Genomic DNA, 17,335 nt, shown 5'->3' on the forward strand with positions numbered 1-17,335 from the left:
TTTAAGTTGAACTGTGTTGACCAGGGCATATTAGGATGAGACAGACCCTCCCTCTTCATTGCAAATGTCACTTATTTCACTGATCTAAGTAATGTATGATATTGCCATGGCTTATTCTTGCCAAGGTCTGACCAGTTTTGAACCACAAAGCTTCATGTATTTGGAATTGATTATACCTTAGATATGTTTCTTTACAAGAGCCTTAATGGCCTAAAAGCCATCCTACATATCTATCTCGTCAATTAAGGACATATTTCTTGGTGGAGCTGAGGTTGGACCATTTATTTTGCCACCATATAGCTCCTCTCCCTCTTTCTCCTTCCTCTTGACCTTCCTCCACAACAGATCTCAAGAAGGGTAAGGGGGAGATACTAAAATTAAGCTCTTGTAGGATCTCATCTTGATTAAAACCTCAAGTTTCCATAATGGGGGGAGCCTTCACAGGATAGAGCAAAATTGATTCAGGGACCATGTTTTCAAATGACACATATCCCCTATCCCCTACTGTATACCTATACATTAAGTCCCTTTGTATTTGCAGGCATATTATTCACCTACAGACAAATATGTAGGCTTATGCCCACACAACAGATGCCTGACAGGGAAAGGCTCATGGGAACAGATCTTTTTCTAGATACTGTAATAATGACCAGGGGGACGGTGAGTCTTGATCAAAAGCTTGGGGGATAGTGGATGAGAAGGAAAAAAAATGGATGCAGTAACAAGGGGACTGTTTGGGGAAAAAAAAAAGAAAACATTGTTTGCCTTTGCCTGAGACATTCCTTTAGCTGATTAGTGTGGGGAGGTGTGAGAATGGGTGACTGAGGCTGCAGTGTCTGACTGAAGCAGGGTGGTCTGTTCTGACCTCTCTCTCTAGCTGAGCATGATTTTTAATTTAATTCATTTTCCTGCAACTTGTATGTAAGTGAATAGCTGAATATTTTCTGCATGCCAGTTTTAAGTAGAAACCTCATGATTTTTTCCTCCTACTTATTGCATCAATAAGAGGAAGCAAAATTACCAAAGTGACTGCTCTTCTTTCTGATACTGCACATCACAGAATAGATAGAGTTAGAGCTGGCAGGGACTTTAAAACTCATCTAGTCTAGCAGTGTCAAGTGGGAGGGCACTAAATCATACATAAGGATTCCTGCAAGCAGCATGTTGACTTAGAAAACCACATGTTAACATTATCTATGTTCTATTGTATTTTTACTAATTTTGTTAAATAATTCCCAATCACATTTTGATCTGGTTGTGGACATACTTGGGAGTGTTGTAATTGATATCTCTGATGGTCCAATGTTATCATTTTGCCCCTGAGAAAGCTTAAGTTAATTGCCTAAGATGACACAGGGAGTAAGCATGGGCTAGGGAGCTCATGGGGTTTTGACATTTGAGAGATACAAATGATATTAGTGGAAATCTCAGTATTAAAATGGTAAAACACAAGGACTGAGAGAGGCCTGGGAGCAATTGCCACAGGGATAACTCAGAGGAGGAGGATTTCTACAAAGTAGGCTGAGCAAATTCCCACAGTTATCAAGTCACAAGGCAGTTTCCAGGGTGAAGTGAATCCCATAACTCCTTCCCCAAGCCTTCTAAGGTCACACTCTAGAGGACTATTATTCTGCCACTGGACTTTGATGATTCTGGAAGAGAGAGTGAGACTGATGAGTTTGTATAACTGCCTTACTTAAATCCACTTCACTCACAAGACAATATATTGCCTGTGATGTTATTGTTGGCCCTTTTAGAAAATGGACAAAAACCAGCAACAAAAACAGTGTTTAACTGACCCTGGCTGGAGCTGGAGTCAAAAATCCAATTCAATAAACATTTATTAAGCTCCTACTATGTACCAGACACTGTGCTAAGTAAGCACTGGAGATACAAAAAAACAAAACAAAACAAAACAAAACAAAAACACCAAAAAACACTGAAACAAAACCAGTTCCTGCTCTCATGGAGCTTAAAAAAAAGATGTGTTCAAATACTGCCTATGGTACATAGCATTATATGACCCATGGACAAGTCAGTCTCTTGTCCATCTCAAGTCAACTATTTCCTTATCTGCAAAAAGCATTAATAATACTTGTATCAGCTCAGAGAGTTGTGAGACTAACACATATTTCAGGTACATAAAGTGCATAATATTAATGAAAGATCTTCCTCACCCTTTAACAGGCCTCAGGTGGAGCCCATGAAGAGAAGCTTGATTAGCGGAGGCTTGTTTTTTAGGAAGCCCACACCTTTTGTTAATTGTTAATGAGGCACTGGATCATGAGGGTTGTAATGGCCTCTATCTCTGAAAAGTGTATATATACTCTGAGGTGAGGTTTTGCTTTGTAGGATTACTCTTTGAAAGAAGGCTCTTGTGCCAGATGAGACTCTGGGTAGCCATTAAGGAGCCCCCCTACCCTGCTTTGAAAACCCAGATGTTGTAAGTAATGGTTAGACAGTTGGATCTGTCTGTTGATCTGTGATGTGTGTATTGGTTATGGTCAGACAGTTAGAAGCCCTGTCTGTTGGTCTTTATTTCTCTGCTTGTATCTTCTCTGTTGGGATATATAATTAAAGATTGTTGACCTCTCAAAAGTTGCTTTCCTTTTAGAAAAGAAGATCAAAGAAACCTGGGCTAGCAGGACCTCCTGGATGTGTCAGGATGCTTGCTGCTACAAAGTGTTTTCCAATGTAAAATGGCTATAGAAATGCCAGCTATTAATTCCAGTAATTAATAGAATGTCCCAAAAGACAGTGCTATTTGAAGCTATTATTAAAGCTTAAAGACATTTGGGGCAGAGTATATTTTTTTTAGAGATCAAAAAGTTGGAAAGAATACTAGCACATGTCTAGAGAACTGTGTTCAGTTCTAGGCACAAACCTTAAGGAAGATTGACTAATTTGGACACAGAGGAAAGTGACTTGTATGGAAAAGGGTCTGGAAACCATGTATATAAAGGATGGTGGAGGGAAAAGTCTGGGGCAAAAGAGGACAGCAAGGGAGAGGGATGGGTGAGGTACGCGGAAACTGCCTTGCAGGTCTGTCAAGAGGCAAATTAATAAAATTATAGTGACAGCAGTAACAATAACAATAATAATAATGGATGATTCTGTTTTCTCTCCTCCCACTCTCTTCTTAACCCCTTACACTCTAGCTACTGACCTTATTGTTCCTCTGAAACTGCTCTCTCCAAAGTTATGAATGATCTCTTAATAGCTAAGTCCAATAGCCTCTTCTCAATACTCAATCTCTTCTTAGTCTCTCTCTGCTCTCTAGGTTTTGGAGACATTCTCTCTCCTGATTTTTGTCCCATCTACTGACCCCTCCCTCTTGGGCTCTTTTGCTGGATCCTCATCTAGATCAAGCCCTCTAACTGTAGACGTCTCTCAGGCTCTTTTCTCTCCTTCTATGCTAATTCACTTGTTGATATCACCAGCTCCTATGGATTTAACTGCCATCTCTATGTTAACAATTCTCAAATCTACGTATCTTGACCGAACCTCTCTGCTAACCTCCAATCTTGCTTCCCCAACTGCTTTTCAGACATCTTAAACTAGATGTCCAGTAAATATCTTAAACTAAACTTATTTAAAACATAACTCATTACCTTTCCTCTTTCCTCCTACATCCTACTCCCTGCCTTGGGGGCAGCTTGGTGGTGCAGTGGATACAGTACCAGTGCAGGAGTCAGGAGGATCTGAGTTCAAATCTCATCTCAGACACTTGACACTCACTGGCTGTGTGACCTTGGGCAAGTCACTTAACCCCAATTGCCTCATCCTGGGTCATCTCCAGTCATCCTGATGAATATCTGGTCACTGGATTCAAATAGCTCTGGAGAAGAAGTGAGATTGGTGACCTGCACAGCCCTCCCTCACTCAAAACAAAGTGCAAATCATGTCATTATTTCTCTGATGGCATGCTCTTCTTTGGAAACAAAGGATGAACACACTCCCTGCCTATCTTCCTTAATACTGTAGAAGGTAATAGTAACTTTCCAGTGTTTCAGGCTAGCAGTCTAGGGTCATCCACAACTCCTCACTCTCTCACCTCTCCCCCTCAGATCCAGTCTGTTACCAAGGTCTCTGCTGATTTTCTGTTTGCAACATTTCTTGAATGAGCTCCCTTTTCTCCCCTGACACTGTTATCCCTCTCATACAGGCCCTTACCTCCTCCGCTTGGATCACTGTAAGTAACAGCCTGCTAGTCGACCTGCCTGCCTCAAGTCTTTTCTCTCTCCACTCAATCCTCTATTCAACCAATAAAGTGATATTTTTAAAGAGCAGGTCCAATCATATTACCCCCTCTTCTCAATAAACCCTGATGACTCCCTTTCATCTCGAGGATCAAATACACAATTCTTTGCTTGGTGTTCAAAACCTATCTCCCTCTTTCATTTCCAGTCTTCTTACACCTTTCTACTCACTGAGTAATCTTCAATCCAATGACACTGGCCTCCTGCTATTCCCTCAACAAGACACTCCATCTCTTGGCTCCAGGAATTTTTTTAGGCTGTCTCTCCCACATTTATAGAAAACTCTTCCTCCTCCTCTCTGCCTATCAGTTTCCCTGGGTTCGAACTAAAACCCCATCTTCTACTGAAAGCTTTTCCCAACCCATCTTAATTCTAGTGCTGTCTTCTGTTAATTATTTTTTACATATCCCGTATACAGCTTGCTTAAATATATCTGTTTGTTGTCTCCTCCATTAGATTGTGAGTTCTTTGAGGGAAGGGCCCATCTTTTGACTTATTTTTATCTCTAGAGCTTAGTGTAAGCCGTTGTAATAAATGTTTATTGAATGACTGATTGATAATAGTATTTACACAGGGCATCTCAAATGTCTCAGTTCAGTTTTAATAGCTTAAAGTTTTGCAAAGTACTTTTCCTTGTACTATCTTACTTAATTCTTAAAACAACCCTGGGAGGTAGGCATTATTATACTACTATTAACATGATTATACTACTATTAACATGATTATAATATTAATATCATCAAAATACTATAACAATGAATAGTATTATAATAATTATTAATATTGTTATAATGCTATTGTAATAATTCTTACTATAATACTACTATAAAAATTATTAATATTATAATGCCAGTAATACTATCATAATTATTATTATATCAATAATATTATAATAACAATTATTAACATTATTATAATACTACTTGTACAAAAAAAATGATGCCTAGGGAGTTTAATTGACTTGCCCAGTGACACATGGCTAGTTTGTGTCTGAGGCTAGATTTGAATTCTGGTCTTCCTGAGTTCAAGTCCATAGTGCTATCCACTGGGTCATGTAGCTGCCTAAGGTTACTACAGGTAATAGGGAGTAGGACTGGAATTAAACCTGGCTTTTCTAACTCTGCATCCCATGTTCTTACCATAGCATCTGCATGTTAAGATCTGTTTTGGTTCAGTTTTTGGAAGAACTTTTTTTTTTTAACAGAGTTCTTTAAAAAAATATAAAAAGAAATAGACTTTTGTGAAATGAGTGAGTTCCCTGTCACTGAAAATCTTCAAACAGAAGAGGATGATTATCTGTCAGAGATGTTGAAGAATGAGTTTCTGCAATGGGTAGGAGGTTAGATGAAATCTGAAGTCTTTTGACTCCCAGCGTCTCTGATTCTTAAGGAATTTGAAGTCAGCAACGCTGTGGGATCTGATAGTCATATCAGATAAACTTTGGCATGAAGATTGACTGAGGCTCAGCTCCATCAGTACTCCATGGACCCTGGAGTAGCTTCTGCCTTTCTCAAATGCTGGACCCTCCAAGACCTCATTCTCTACCCCTGTACTCAGCATTTTCTTGTGGGCAGCTAAGGAAGCAGGTTGACAGTGCAGGAGTAGAGAGTCATAAAAATTATCCAAGAAACAATTCAGGATGTGTGTATAGGCAGGACTTGAAGGGAGGGCATCCTATTTGCCTCAGTTTCTTCATCTATAAAATGAGTATAATAATAGCACCTGCCTCCCAGGGTTGTTGTGGGTATCAAATGAGATAATTGTAAAGCACAGCACAGTGCCTGGTACAAAGTAGGTACTTAAAAAATATTGCTATTATTATTATTTAGCCCTCTCTGCTGGAAATGGATTTATATTATAGTCAATAAAGGGAAATGGGGCTCCTCCTTAAATTTTTGCTAGGAAGGACCTTCAGAATTTGAGTTTCCTCTATTAGGATGGGCTGGGCCCTGAAGAGGTTTAAAGTAGTTAGGAAGAGAAATCAATAATGCTTTTATTTAATTATACTTTTGGGGCTGGCACTCAATTTGTGATTTCATTGGTATAAGGAGTTCCTGGTGAGGAACTTCATCAGCTAGTTCAGATGGCACATGCTCTTCTACTTGAAAGATGTCTGGGAGCACAGAGAAATTAAATCACTCGTCCAGGGTTACAGAGTCCAGATGTATCAGAGACAGGACTTGAATCCATATCTTCCTGATTCTGAGACCAGTTCTATTACTTCTACCTTATGCTGCCTCTCCACTTTGCCCCCTCACAGATAAGAAATTTGTTCATTTACTGGGGGCATTTCACAGGATTTAGAAATCATCTTGTCCATTCACATCATTTTATAGAAAAGGAAACTGAGGCACAGAGAGATAACCGTTGGAAGTCACCCAGGTAGTAAATGACAGATATGGCCTTGGAATCCAGAGCTTTTGACCCATCATCCTGAGCCCCCTTTCTTCTCCTAGGCTACAGGAAAGGGAAGAATGAGAAACAGAGGAAGTGACCCCACTAATATCAGAGTGAATCTTACCGAAACATTTTCCTGATTGGTTTTATTACTCCAGGTCCATCAAGATGTATCCAGATATTGTACAGTGTTTCTTTCAGTGGGTTGGTAAATTCTACTGTAACAACCATGTCTGAACCAACTACTTTTTGTCCTCGAACCTAAGGAGCAAAGGGAACACAAGTGCAACCTATCAGAGTCAAACAAAATTTCCTTTTTTTTTTCATTTTAAAGATTTAGTGCAACTGATTTGGTCAGAAGAATCTTAAGGAGGAGAGAGTCATTTGTCTCTTTGACTGAGGGATGTGCATCAAGAAGACAGAAAAATGTCATTCAAAATGGTGCTCCTTTTCTTAAAAAACAAAAATAAAAAACAACATTCCCAGCCCCCCCCCCCCCCAAAAAAACCCTATACATCTAATTAGAGTGAGGGATAATTGCTAAGAGCGCTGGCTGTTCATTGTCAACAGGAGGTAGGAAGTCATTCCTTGGGATGTCAGGTTTCAAAGGTGAGGGCCACCAGATGAATCCCTTTCTTAGGGTGATTCTCAGGTTTCCTGCCAGGTAGCCTGTATTTCAGAGTTCCTTTGGCAGAACAAAGCTGGGCCAGGTGCTGGATGCCAGAAGTGGAAGACAGTCTCCACACGGCTTTGCACCTGCCTCTGAAGATTCCAGGACGCACTTGAAATCAGCATGGCTGAACAGGAGGATGTCACAGCTGATTTGACCACAATGAACATAGAAATCATAAATGGGCAAAAAGGTGTTTGTATTTTGAGTCATGACATTTTAATGCATTAAGGCTCAAGACTTCTCTCCCCTGTTCTTTCCTCCCTCCCTTTCTTTTTCTCCCTTCCCCCTTCCTTTCTCTTCTTTTCCCTCCCCTCTCCTCTTCTTCTCTCTGCTTCCTTCCTTCTTTTCCCTTCCCTTCTCTCTTTCCTTCTCCCTTCTTTTCACCACAACCCTTTGCTATTGCTGAGATTAGAAGTTAGTATCCAAAGAGTTAATGCCATCAGAACTTGAAGTATTTTTTTTTAAATCAGTCAGCAACTATGGGATTTATCTTTTTGGCTGGGGTTCTATGATCTAAAACAGCTATTTTAGGTACCCTGTCCCCACTCCCCCTTTCCCTTCAGGTGCATTGAGAGATTGTTTTAGCCTCACATAGAAAGTCTAATGGCACAAAGTCACACTCTTTTATTCCATATTTAGGTTGTACAGTCTGTTTTTGGACCTCTGTTTGAAGCCTTTCAAGTTTGGTAGAATCTGTCTGAGCTTTACTTTCACTGGGTTAGCCTTAGAGACCCTAGGGTCACCTCCACATCACAATGAAACGTCTGAGTAGGACTTTTGTGTGGAGAGATGTTGTAATTAACCTTAGAAATAAAATAATTGTGAAAAGTGAGGCCAAGTTCAGCATTATCAGCTTTGGTTGGAAATTCTATTATGCTTTTCCCCTTGTTATCACAGAAGAAAAATCAGTTTAGGCATAAATACAATATTTTGTTGTACTTTGAATTTACCTGTGGGATGGGTGCAATAAAAAAATGTATCACAGTATAAGGTATTTATGAAGCACTGAAAACTCTAACTTATTGCCAGTTTAGTTGGAGCAAAAAAAAAGAGAAAAAGTTGGTTTTTCATATTAGTGTCTAAGGGGTGTTCCATAGCTTTCTGCTTATTTGCACTCAATCCTCTTGCTGGGCAAAGCATTCCCAATTAGCCTACTTGTATTTCGGAATTCTTGCCTTTATAAAACCTTTAATGAAGGAACCCTTTGTCTCATCCAGAAGAAAAGTCTTTTACATGCGTCTGCTTTACAAATTAGTTTAGTCACTCTAATGCTTCCAAATAGTCACGTAAAGTGACATCAATATCAATTTTCATATTTGTAAAGTTCCTCGTTTCTGATTTTTTCTATATAACATTCAAACATGTTTCGCCTTTTCAAAAAAAGAAACATTATTTGGCACTTTTCCAGTTTAAATATAGTTCACCAATGTTCACATATTGGTTTCTTGTCCATGACATTTAATTTGGCCAGTTGGACAAGGTCAGTGTTTTATTTCAATAGAAAACCCCCAAAATTTGGTGTCTTGGAAAGTCACTATTGTGGCTACAGGCTTTTGTCAAGAAACTTCTTTCTAAAAATTTCTTTCATTTAGTGTGTGCTTTTAAGAAAATCTTTATTGTAAAGGGCAGCTGAACGTGAGAGCTCAGAAGAAAAATATTTGGAGGAAGAATAAGAGTGATCTTAGTTGTTTATGTTTACGTCATTTATGAAGTGGGGGAGGAAAGAGTTATAATAACTTTTATTTTGATTGAAATCAGTCAAGATTTGCTCTATATATGTATATGTGATGCATACATATATATCTTACCAGCAATTAATTACCCATCCTACTGTCTTCTGTCCTTTACATCAGCCTGTAATTGTAACCAATTATAATCAATTACTTGCTGGGAAAATACAACTAGGGCTTTCTGATAGTGGAAGAGCAAAGATTTTAACATCTATTTAAAAGGAAGGTTACATTTATTTCCTGGAAGACATTGAAGGATGGCTTCCTATATTACCTTCTTTACTTATTACCAGGTAAGGTCAATGATCATGAATTAACTTCAGTTAAATTCTCAAAGAAACAGAGGTGAACTCTTCCTACCAATCTTTTTCACTTGGTAGATAATAACAAACCAAACCAAACCAGATTCCTGCATGATACATCAGAGTTAAGTTGCCAGGCACCCTGGTACAAGTGTTCAATATATATTAATTGATGATAATGGCATTTTTTTTTTCATTTAGGGCAAAGGGGACTATCATTCATTAAAATGGTGTCAGAATAAAACCAGTTCTCATACAGCAGAAAACAGTGATTTGGGACTTATAGGCAATTTTCCCCATGCCTCTTTGGAACACTTTTAGAATGAATCAGATGGCACTGAATCCATTGAGTTAATGCAAATTCCATCTAGGGAACAGTTTAGTCACTAATGGCATACTACTTTTTTTCATTCTCTAAAGTATATTGTTCTATCATTCTCTTGATAGGAAAAAATGGAAGTGAAATGTGCCTTCTGTAATAGTAGGGTTCTCTCATAAACCCAAGTCTTTCGACAAATATACATTCAGGGGATGAGTTGTTTATTATGACAGTAAATATTTTTGTGGACAAAATCATCCATGATTCACGAGATGCGTGTGGAATGGAAAACCTGCCAAAGAGGGGTGAGTTATGGTCTTCCAGACAGGTACCCATCTGGGAATGAGGGTGCTATGCAGAGGAGTCACCCCAAGGGGGAACGGGCTTCAAAATTTAGCAGAACCTATTTACATGGAAGCTTTAAAAGGTGAAGAACAATGCTTTCTCTAACCATCTCTATAACGTTTAGTTCAGTGTTCATAGCTTTACAGATTTAGAGGTAGAAGGGACAATAGCCTCAGAGGTACTGAGTCCACTCTCATTTTATATATGAGGAAAGCCTGAGGCCCAGAGAAATGACTTACCCAGTTCATGTTTGTCTTTTTGGGGGGAGGGGGTGAACAAAGACGTGGAAGCAAAGACTATCAAATATAGTTTACTACTAGGGACAGGAGTGAATCCGCGGAGCCACTCATAAAAGGACTTTAAAGATATTTGGGTGTGAAAGGAAATCACCAAAATCTTTCCATATACAGTGTCATACTTGTATATACCAAACGTAAAATTGAGGGGGCTTGACTACAGGACCTCTAAGATTCATTTCAGCTTCAAATGTGTGAGACTAGGAGTCTGTAAAAACATACAAAGGCCTACTATCAGCAACTAGACGTACGAGTGAGGAAAAGGAAAATTCTGGCATTATGTGTGTGTGTCTATGCACATATATACATATATATGTGTGTATATATGTATACATATATAAGTTCTTGTATGTATCAAATTAGATAACACATGCAAAATGCTTAGCAAACTTGAAGCTCTAATGCTAGCTTAAATGCTAGCTATTATAGTTATGGTTGTTATAAAACTGCTTCCATCTGAAACTTTGAATAATTCTGTAATTTAAACACCATTTTTCAGAAAAATGACTATTGCCTGAAGTATTCCTGTCTAAGATCTGGGTGCCAGTTGTTAGCTGTCACTAACCTGAGAAATCTCCTGGCACCCATTAGTGTAGGATGCCTGCTGGACATCTGATGGTGCCTTTATCTTTGGGAATCTCAGTTCCTTTATCAAAACTGGGCTTTTGCTTATAGGTGAGGTGCCACTGGCTGTGACCTTGAGTGTTGCCAGGAGCCCTCCATCTTTTAACTCTGGGCATTCTCTCTGGCTGTCTCCCATACCTGGAATTCTCTCCTTCCTCCACTCCCTGGCTTCTTTTATACCCCCCCCCCAATCCCACCTTCCACAGGAAACCCCTTCCCCAACCCCTTTTGATTCTAGTGCCTATCCTTCATTAATAGTCATAATATACACATACACACACACTATATACACATATACATATGTGTATATGTACATATATGTGTTTATGTATATATGTATAGGTATGTGTACATATACATATATGTGTATATATGTACACATATATGCGTATATATATGTATGTGTGTGTATGTGTGTTTGCATATTGTCTCTCCCATTAGACTGTAAGCTCCTTGAGGGCAGGGACTATCTTTTGCCTCTTTTTGAATCCCCACCACTTAGCACAGTGACTAGAACACAGTAAGTACTTAACCAATGTTGATTGATCAATGAACTGAATTAATCAATGAATTCATCCATAAACCAATGTTGATTGGTTTATATTCTAAGCTAAGGCATATGGGAAAGTAGCTCTTCCCACACACCCCCTCTCCCACAGCTGCTGCTGCCTTCACTGCTCCTAGGAACTATCAATGGTATTGTGGAGGGTGGTGTGAAAAGAAACCTCCTCCACCCCAAAATTTGAAGGAATTGGCCCTAAATCTTCACCACGATTTCTGGTAGTAACTGGAAACCACAGACTCTGAAGGTTGAAGCAAGAGATTGGCAAAGATTTAAAGGTCTGATACAAACCAGTCTATTTGTGTACCTTTTTAGGTACTGGAGGTTGACGACGCTGAAAACCTTTTGGGTAGAGCACAGTGGGGGAGTTTACCTGAGAGTGGGGGGAGTATTTCATTTGTGTATGCTGTTTCTCCCTGATTTATTCTGAATAATTAATAGTGTGAGCTGTGTTTCTGTATCTATCACATTTTTAGTTACTTTTCTATAAGTACATTTATAACCAGAGATACATTTATATCTCCAGCTATAGCTACATATTTATATGTGGAGAAATGTCTGTGTGACTATATATAGGGCTGTTTATTTCTTTCAAAGAACAGAAGATTCTGGCTCAGGTTTTAGAGCAATAAGAAACACTCACACACAGGGCTACTTGTTACTGACACCCAGTTGGGATCAATGAATGCCCAACTTCTCAAAGAACTAGGGCATGCATTGGTCTTGCCCCTCTTTGGAATTGTTGGAACTGACCTTGAGGTTCACTGTAGGAATATGCAGCACAGTTGATTTCTGCATGGCGAGAACTTTGCTGGTCTCATTGATCCGAGATGAGACGAAGAAATGGAGCGTGGCCTGTTCCAACAGCTTGCCCATGTACTCTCCAGCTTTGATTTGCACCTCCTCATTTGTAACTGGCCAGGAAGAGAAGCAAACACGTGAAAGAGTGAAGCCAGAAAAGGGGCCTGTTGCTTTTTCAACTTAATCTAGCTTTCCAATAACAAAATAACAGGTTGGGACTGCCACAGAGGTAGGGACAAAGAGGAGAAAGTCAACTGGGAGCAGTGCGCATTTGTTGTGGGAGATCTCAGTGAAATGACTAAAGGATGATAAATTGTAAAGGCTCACTGGATTGAGTCAAAAGGCAGTCACAATGCAATTATTCTTTTTATTTCCCCAAAAGGATGACCTTCTGGCCATCTTCAATGAGAAGGGCTTTTAATGCATAGTGCTTTGCATATAGAAGACACTTAATATATGGAAGAAAGAAAAAAGAAAGAAGAGAGAGAAAGGAAGGAAGGAAAGAAAGAAGAAAGGAAGAGAAAGGAGGGAAGTGAGAAGGGAAGAAAGGAGGGAAGGAAGGAAGAGAAAGGAAGGAAAAGAAAAAAGAAGGAAAGAAAAAAGGAAGAAAAAGAAAGAAAAAAGAAGGAAAAAAGAAGGAAAAGGATTTATTAAACACTTACTTTGTTCTAGGCAACTTTTTTGTTGAATTGCTGAACTGAAAGTATCTTTAACTAGGAATGCTAAGGGGACTTTAGACATAGTGTGGAATGTTGGAGTATAAAGGAACAACAGAAGGAATCCTAGTCCAGTCTTAAACTGGAGCTGTGGCCAGGGTGGCCCCTCTACCAAATAATAAAATAGGTTTTCTTTATTATAAAGATTCTCTTAATATTCTAAATATATTCTTAATAATAATAAAAAATTCTGCCTCCCTCTTATCACCTACCTTCTAAGAACTGAATGCTTTCATGTTGATCCCAGTCTTTTCTTCCACAGAGGAAATAATTTTATAAAATGAACCCTAGGATATTAATTACTATGTTCTATTCAGGGAATGGACAATATTTAGCCAGTCTCTAATGGTTTTCAGGAATCCATGATAAGCCATTTAAAAGGAGATATTTTGGGGTATGTGGAACTGCTGGGAACCTTTAAATTAAATCATGTAGGTGACTGCTTATTTCACCTGATAAGTAACTGAACTATATTCTGTTGCATTGTTTTATTCTCTTTCTCACTTTCTTTCCCCTTTGTAGGTCCCAAGCTCCTGGAGAAAATTAGGTAAAGAGGATTCATGGCTACCCATGCCTGCAAAAACCCTCCTGTGGAGAACCTACTCTGTGCCTCATTATACAGGGCTGCAAAACCTTTAACCTTTCAGTGCTGGGTGACTCAGGTCAGACTTCAACCTATGACAAACCTACAGGCAGAATACAAGAAGGCAACTGCTTCACTCATTTTCCCCCAATCATTTCCCTGCTCATAACTCTGTCTCTTCCATAGATCCTTCACTGTGCTCCTCAATGAAAATTATCGAAGGAAAAAAATTCCCTGACTGGTAGTTGGAGCTCCAGCAAATGATTCATTTTAGCTGTATTGAACAATAATAGGTATTGGGTAACGACTTTGGGATTCTGAATGGTAGGAAGGCCCAAAGACAAACCTTTCAGCAAAGTGACCAGTGGAGGTGAGAGATGGGTGGAGGAGAAAAATGAAGATGAGCTCATGAACTGCAGAGCATGGGATTCTCCAGGCTACACGTCATGAGCCCTCCTTATGGTAGGAAAAGGGGAAAACCTAGGGGATGAGTCAGATGAAACAACACTTGACTTTAGAAACAGACTACGGAACATTTCTATCTTGGAAGAGCAACCCAAACTTGTAATTTCTTCATAACTGAAGACACACCCCTTCCACTGTCCATATCTTTGTTCCTGAACCACCATATAAACCTTCAGAGTTCCAGGCTAAAGAGGAAGATGATGATAGCTAACATTTATATGGTGCTTACTATGTGCCAACCACTGTGCTAAGAACTTCAGATTTAATTTCTCATTTGATCCTCACAACAACAAATAGGTACTATGACTATTATTCCCATTTTACAGATGAGGAAACAGATGCAAACAAAAGCTAAGTGACTTGCCCAAGGGTCACAGGGCTACTAAATGTCCGAGGCTGGATTTGAACTCAGCTTTTCCTGAATCGGGACCTGGTGTTCTATACACAGCTTCCTCGTTCTGCCACGCAGTAGCTCTGACTCCATTCTGAGCCCACTGAGGATATAACCTTGCCTCCTGATGTGGTGCCTAGGCTCTGGATTTCCTTCTAGCTTTGACTTGCCTTCATCATCCTTCCTCCTAGGCTGCCTTATCAGTTTTCCAACTAAGGCACCTCCAAAACCAAGAGTGGTGAATGGAACCCAGGAACCATTCAGCCCCTAAATTATATTCTAAACTGGCCCATTGTCAAGGAAGCTGATAAACTAGACTGCTGCCTGATGAAATGGCAAAATGAAAGAATCTACAGAAGAGATAATCTTGCCTAGGGCTAGCTCTAGTCATAATAATAATGATAAAAATTCTCCTAGTTTTCCTGATGTGAGACCATTTGGCAAGATTTCAAGGTTTGGGGATATCCCTGGTTTCTTGCTATCTTCGATAATCTGAGGGTCACTCAGACCCTTTTCACTCCTTGAGTGCCACGTAAAGAGTCACCTCAATTGTAGGACTAAAGAACCTAGGTTCAGTTTCAGAGCCCAGGAGAACAGTATTCCTGAAATAGCATGTTATGTAACTGCTGTATTTTGTTACTGAACAAGAAATTGTTCCAGATAAAGTTTATTAATCATGGCAAGAGAAAGAGGAATAGAGCTCCCCTGTACTATTGGTAGAGCTGGGTTGCTGCCAATATCACTTACTGTGCCTGGGGAAAGCCAGGGGAGACACAGACCTGAGCTGCCTTGCCTCCTTTCCCCAAAGAAAAGAAAACTAAATATAGCCAAGTTGAAATCATAGCACCTTTGAAGGCACTGGAAGGTTTAAGTTATTCAGATCCTCCAAGCTGATTCCAGCCCACACATTCCCTTTAATCATCAATCTGGAAAGCATGCATTCAATTCCAGTTGGGAAACTTTTATTTCAATAGATTGAAAAATACCTGTCTTTGACCTGCTTGTTTAAGTTCTAGTGTGAAAATACCTTTCCCACCTCATTTCAGCATCTAGATTGTAATGTTCTTCAAGTTTTTTTAATCAATGACTAGGATGAAGACAGAAATCACATCTATTAAATTTGGGGGTGACATTATTCTGGGAGGGAGAGCTAATGTGCTGAACAACAGAATCAGGACAGAAGATCTTGACAGGCTAAAGTAATCTGCTGAGTCTAAAGAGATGAGATTTAATGGGGATGAATGTTAAGTCTTATAATTGAATTACAGAATGAACTATACAGGCAGAGGATTGGGAAGATGTAACTAGATAACAGTTTACATGAAAAAGACAGGTGTTTTTTTCTTTCCTTCTTTCCTTTCCTTCTTTCCTTTCCTTCTTTCTTTCCTTCTTTCTTTCTTTCTTTCTTTCTTTCTTTCTTTCTTTCTTTCTTTCTTTCTTTCTTTCTTTCTTCTCTCTCTCTCTCTCTCTCTCTCTCTCTCTCTCTCTCTCTCTCTCTCTCTCTCTCTCTCTCTCTCTCTCTCTCTCTCTCCCTCCCTCCCTTCCTTCCTTCCTTCCCTCAGGCACTTGACACCCACTAGCTGTGTGACCTTAAGCAAGTCGCTTAACCCCAGTTGTCTCATCTTGGGTCATCTTCAGTCATCCTAATGATTATCTGGTCATTGGATTCAAATGGCTCTGTAGGAGAAGTGAGGCTGGTGACCTGCATAGATCTCCTTCACTCAAAACAAAGTCAAGTGCAAGTCATGTCATCATTTCTCTTATGGCATGGTCTTCTTCAGCAACCAAGGACAGACACACACTCCCTTCCTTCCTTCCTTCCTTCCTTCCTTCCTTCCTTCCTTCCTTCCTTCCTTCCTTCCTTCCTTCCTTTGTTTCTTTTTGTGGGCTGCAAGCTCCATATAAGCCAATGGTGTGATGTAATAGCTCCCCAATTTAATTCAGTCTTAGGCTCCATTAATAGCAACTTAGTGTTTAGTATCTATCTGCTCCAATTAGATACCATCTAGAGTACTGTTTTTAATTCTGTATGCCATGTTTCAATGGTGGCAGATAGGTGGCACAGTGGATAGAACCCCAGCCCTGGAGTGAAGGAGACCTGAGTTCAGACCCTGCCTCAGACACAGACTAGCTGTAGGACCCTGGGCAAGTCACTTAACCCTGTTTGCCTCAGATTCCTCATTATAAAATGAGCTGGAGAAGGAAATGGCAAATTTCCTTGGATCTTTGCCAAGAAAACCCCAAATGGGGTCACAAAAAGTCAGATGTGACTGAACAACAACTAACAAGGTGTTTAGAGTTAGAAAGGACCAGAGAGGCTGCCTAATGTAACCTTACTTATTTAACAGAAGAGGATCTGGTGCCCCAAATGGCTAAATGATTTGATCACAGTCACACAAGTATAGATTAGCAGACCTGGGATTTGAACCCAGAGCCTCTGACTCTAAAGCTAATTTTTTTTCAAATGTAGTACCCTGGAAATAGGTATCAGTGGAACAGAAAGGGACTCAAATTAGGGAAACTTGTAACAAGCAGCTAGACCTTAAAGGTCAACTTTAATTATCATACAATTTTATCCAAAACAGGTACCAGTTTCATTACACTTCACTAAAGTATCCTATAATTTGGCAGCCTTTTTACCTTATCTTGAGTTCTTAATATGCATAGAATAACAGGAATCTAAAATAGTTTTCTTCATTAATAATTAAGAAATTACTTTTTATACTGCAGGTATGGGAGACCAATGATACCTGCAGGGCTTTCTACAACATCCAAGTGAATCTTTCAGAGTTTTCTGGATGATCAGAACCTAGGACTTCCGCTGGCAAATTTTAAAATCCTCCTCCCCAATTTAGAACAGGTAGCTAGAGCT

The 17,335-nt window shown here is 39.5% G+C and overlaps 1 protein-coding gene across 2 annotated transcripts in view; it reads right to left on the bottom strand.

The window, feature by feature from the left end:
* F13A1 (coagulation factor XIII A chain) overlaps positions 1-17,335 on the bottom strand; it is a 192,715-nt gene that overhangs the window by 9,053 nt on the left and 166,327 nt on the right. For both annotated transcript variants that reach the window (XM_072603741.1, XM_072603742.1), the window contains 2 exons: positions 12,261-12,421; positions 6,781-6,917 (listed from right to left, as the gene is read on the bottom strand). In XM_072603741.1, coding sequence (XP_072459842.1) covers positions 6,781-6,917; positions 12,261-12,421 — 298 coding nt within the window. The remainder of the gene's footprint in view (positions 1-6,780; positions 6,918-12,260; positions 12,422-17,335) is intronic.

This window comes from Notamacropus eugenii, chromosome 4 (genome assembly GCF_028372415.1).
Source record: "Notamacropus eugenii isolate mMacEug1 chromosome 4, mMacEug1.pri_v2, whole genome shotgun sequence".
Classification (NCBI taxonomy): domain Eukaryota; kingdom Metazoa; phylum Chordata; class Mammalia; order Diprotodontia; family Macropodidae; genus Notamacropus; species Notamacropus eugenii.